This window comes from Solanum stenotomum, chromosome 11, assembly GCF_019186545.1.
Source record: "Solanum stenotomum isolate F172 chromosome 11, ASM1918654v1, whole genome shotgun sequence".
In the NCBI taxonomy this organism is placed as follows: domain Eukaryota; kingdom Viridiplantae; phylum Streptophyta; class Magnoliopsida; order Solanales; family Solanaceae; genus Solanum; species Solanum stenotomum.
In genome coordinates, this window is record NC_064292.1 from 20,397,907 (window position 1) to 20,402,228 (window position 4,322).

Here is a 4,322-nt window from a genome sequence, read left to right on the forward strand (position 1 = left end):
TTGATGTGATGTAATTTGACTTGACATAATATTTAAAAAGGAAAGAAAATTTGTGGTCTAAAATAAGATATTGATGTTTGTGTGACTATGAAAAATGATTAGTATTTTAAAGTTAATGTTTTACTAAAATATATCATTACTTCCACATTTATATTATTATATATTTTGTTTAATTAACAGTCTCATTTACTTTATACTTCCAACTTCGGACAAATGTACACACCACCAATTTAAAGGTGGGCTAAAACATATGCAAATCTATCACTTGTCTTTCACCATCAAGAAATAATACACTATGCATGCACTTGCATATAAAGTGAAAAATCTCTAAACAGTTAGAATGAATAATCAGTGCTTCTTAAACAAGAGGAATCCAACGACACCAACTGCTAATGCTAAGGTGAGAACACTAATCATTCTTGTTTGTCCAAACTGTTCTCCTGGTCTCTCGCTGATAGTAACGCAAACTTGACGCTGCTCGAAACCAATTTCGGACATCTGTATCCAAAAAGAATAGCCAACAAGTTCACATTTATAACTAGGTGAGTGTATTTCTGCTAGACGTCTTTTGACTGAATAATTAACCTCTAGTAGTAGAAATCAGCAAGCAGAGACTTGGTATTAAATACAAAAGAAAAAGAAACACAGGATTCAAATTAATGACAATTAAATCCACACAAAGCAATGGAGATAAAGTAATAAAGACCGGTGCGCACTAAAGAACACAATGTTGTTAAGTTCTAAGTTGCTCCAAAAAATGTTGTTGCACCCATGTCGGATCCTACAAAAATGCACTACTTTTGAAGGAACCAACACACCAAATGACATTTTTGAAGAGTCTGAGCAACATAGGTTAAAAGCTAAACTTATCAATATTCATGCAGTGACCCAAATAATCCACTTTGCCAGAGCTAGTCCCATATATCTCTTTGTTAAACATCATGTTTTTGTTAAGTTTTTCTCTCAAAGGAAGTGCCCCAACAAGCAAATCAGAACCATACAATCTTAATGCATGTAATCCGCTAGACATGTCCACTTAATCAACTACATGATTCATATAAAGTCTCACAACAGGCTTAACAAAACAATAAAATTTGCTCTTCCATGGTTCAAGTTTCTTTGCTTACCAAATTGGTCAAGCGGTCAGAGACATTCTTCATATCTGGGCGTGCATTTGGATCCTCATCCAGACATTCTGTTGCTAGTTTTGTGATTCCACAAGCGAGCACACCATCACAATTTAGCAGAACTGATTTATCCACTATCGATCCTTTACCACCTTGTAGCTCCTCCCTAATCCAACAATGATATGGACCTTCAATGCTTTTGTTATTGGTAATCAACCTCAAAAGTAGAATACCAAATGCGTAAACATCATCTTTTAAAGTCTCAGTAACATTATCAGCCTCGGGAGCATCAGGAAGAATATTATGAGGGATGTCTCTGACACGAACCAGGAAAGGAAAGTCGATTACTTTCATGTTGAAGTCCTGCAAGCAATGGATGAGCAGAGAGTTCAAATAAAGGAATTCAGAAAGTACTAGAATATCATACCTAGGCCTTGAGCTTGCAACATAAAGAATTTGTAAACCTTGTGCCTCTATACCATAACTTCATAAATACTTGTTTTAGCCTATTTGCATAATAATATAATTTTCTGGTGAAATTCAACTACAATGGCCCTGCCTGCAAATCCTATTGAACAGTTACTTGTAAAATGTCAACAAGGATCGAGATCCATAAGGTTTGGATGTTACCTTGTCAATCATTATGCTAGAAGGCTCCATACGACCAATCGCAAATTGCTTCTCATGCAACCAGATGAAGAGGGTTGCAAGTTGAGTTGCCACCTTCATTCTATCCTCCCATCTAAAGCTTTCCCCATCTCAAGGAACAAATACAAATGACAAGTAAAAATTAAAGCACATAAAACTAGTAAACCTGGTAGCCCTCAACTATAGCAGATGAAGATTTCTTTAGGTAGTTTAAATACCAGAAATGACGTACGACAAAAATTGAATTGGTGTTTCATCATACACAATTGCAAGTATATTTTGAAAACAGAACCCCTTTAACTTCATCAAACATGCATGAGGATTATCATCTGTCAGTATTTCAAGCTCATTCTGTAAATTTTAGTAAGTATCTTAGAAGAAAATGTTAAGAGAGAGAAATAGGATCCAATCCAACAAAAAAAAACATATATATATGATTTAACATACACAAAATCTAGATGGATGGTAAGAATAGCCATTGAAATCTGGCCAAAAGAAATCCCATGTTTTGATAGTAATAGCTTCATTGGTTGGGTAACTGAACATTCTCCCATACTTGGTAGATTTAATCAGCGTGTACGGCTGAAAATTGTCGGTCATATCTTCGATTTCCTTAAGGCTGTATTGTTTGGCATGACCCAACGGTGTTATAGTCATATTCCATAGACTCCTGCACATATTTCAAAAACAATTATGCGCAAATGAAGATGCTCAACTAACCATCTCATTGTATTGATTTGGAACTCAAAAACACCCCCAATAAATACAAATCGGGGAGGACAACCTACTACCAAAATTATTTGAGTGGAAAAATAAGCCTATCATTCTGTAACATGTCATATTTTTTAGGTCAGATATGTGGAAGGTTGATAATCATAAAGCTGGTGTTCTGGTCCTGACAATAGTATGCATTACAGCGTAAACATAAAAATGGAAAAATTATAGACTCAATCATCAGAAGCAAGCCTGAGAAGACCAATATATTCTAAGAAAAGAAAAAGCACAAAAATCAAGGGTAGCGATGCTAATTCTGATTCAGATGTATATTTGGAGAAAAATGAGAGATAAAAGATATACCTATATGAGTCCTCCTCCTGCAAACGAGAGCACTGATCCAGAAACATGTCAACACGGGGTTTAGATATGGCCATTTTCCCATGTTTAAGATAATTTTCTGCTTGTAAGTAATACGCATCATATATCAATGTCTCCCTCATCTTCTTCAGGTTTTTCATCCTTTCTGTATCGATTGCACTCATATCTTCTCTTTCACATTTTTTCTCCATTGACGAAAGGTGAAGATTTTTGCAGCGAGATGAAGTTTAGGCGGAACGGATGCAACTGAGATTCGTGCCCTAGAGGCAGGCCCCTAATGCCAATATGTGAAGCTTGGGCGGAACGGATTCAACTGCGATTCGTGCCCTAGAAGCACGCCCGTAATGCCAATATGGTACCTCTTTCTTTAATTTTTTCTCATTAATCTGAAATCTGAAATATACTTGAAAGGTCGAATTTTTCTTATTATTATTATTAGTAATTAGTAAATTAACCCATGCGAATTAGAGAAAATTTAAATAATTCTAAGTAATTGTTAAAAAATATATCATTTACGAACTATTATAACATATAAGTGATCTATTATATTGTAACACCTCGAAAATCAAAAATTGAGTTCGACTTGGAAAAGTTCAAAAAAAGTTGCAGGTACTTGGTTTTATGGGTCAACCTACTAGTCGCAGTATGCTCTACGGGTCATAGGATAGGTCTCGTAGACACTGGGCAAGATTTCAAAAAATGTCAAGTCTCTGATGATGAGTTACGATTTAACTGGACGAGTCATCGAATGGACTACGGGTCGTAGATGATGCCCGAAGAGTGACTCTAGAGATTTTGGAAATTTGGTTCCAGGGATCATGGGTGGACTCTACGAGTCGTAGGAGTCATTCGTAGAGTGGTTCCGCACTTAATGGATCTGATGTAGTTGTGATCTATGTATAGGACCTACGGGTCATTGTTTGTGTTACGGATCATAGAGTGGACTCGTGGAATGATGTTTACACTTAGGTGATTTTTTGTTACTTGAAGTCTACATGTGAGATCTACGGACCGTAGACCAGACAACGAACCGTAGGGAGGTCCCATAGGATTTGTTCAGACTCTTGGGCTCTAGTTGAGGTTATAAAGTTTAACAAGACGAAATTTAGTATGCCCTACAGAACGTAGAACCCAACCGTAGGTCTGTTCGACAATTATTTGTTAAGGATAGTTGGGTATTTTTCCTATCCTTTTAAGGCCTTACGTTGTTTCTAGCCTATTTCTAATTCTTCTAACTGATTTTCAAATCCTAAAACTGCCCAAACCCTCTCATTCTCTCAAAACTCCAAATCCCATCTAAGTTCATCCTCTTCAATTCTCTCTCATGCTCAAAGGTGAAAAGCTAGGATTTCAAGCTCCAAGGTCACTTTCCTATTGCTTTGCTGAGGCTTTGATTATTGAGGTATGAGGGAATTCACCAATCGATCTCTTTCATCCACTACTCCCAAAAGA

General features: G+C 36.4%; 1 protein-coding gene across 1 annotated transcript; it reads right to left on the bottom strand.

Moving 5' to 3' along the window:
• Positions 1–249: 249 nt before the first annotated feature.
• On the bottom strand, positions 250–3,242 carry LOC125844530 (probable LRR receptor-like serine/threonine-protein kinase At5g45780). The gene is made up of 6 exons (XM_049523840.1): positions 2,853–3,242; positions 2,223–2,445; positions 1,994–2,126; positions 1,758–1,885; positions 1,128–1,490; positions 250–498 (listed from the first exon to the last, which is right to left on the bottom strand). Exons 1-6 carry the CDS (start codon positions 3,059–3,061, stop codon positions 349–351), a joined length of 1,206 nt encoding a protein of 401 aa, XP_049379797.1. The 5' UTR covers positions 3,062–3,242; the 3' UTR covers positions 250–348.
• Positions 3,243–4,322: the final 1,080 nt, after the last annotated feature.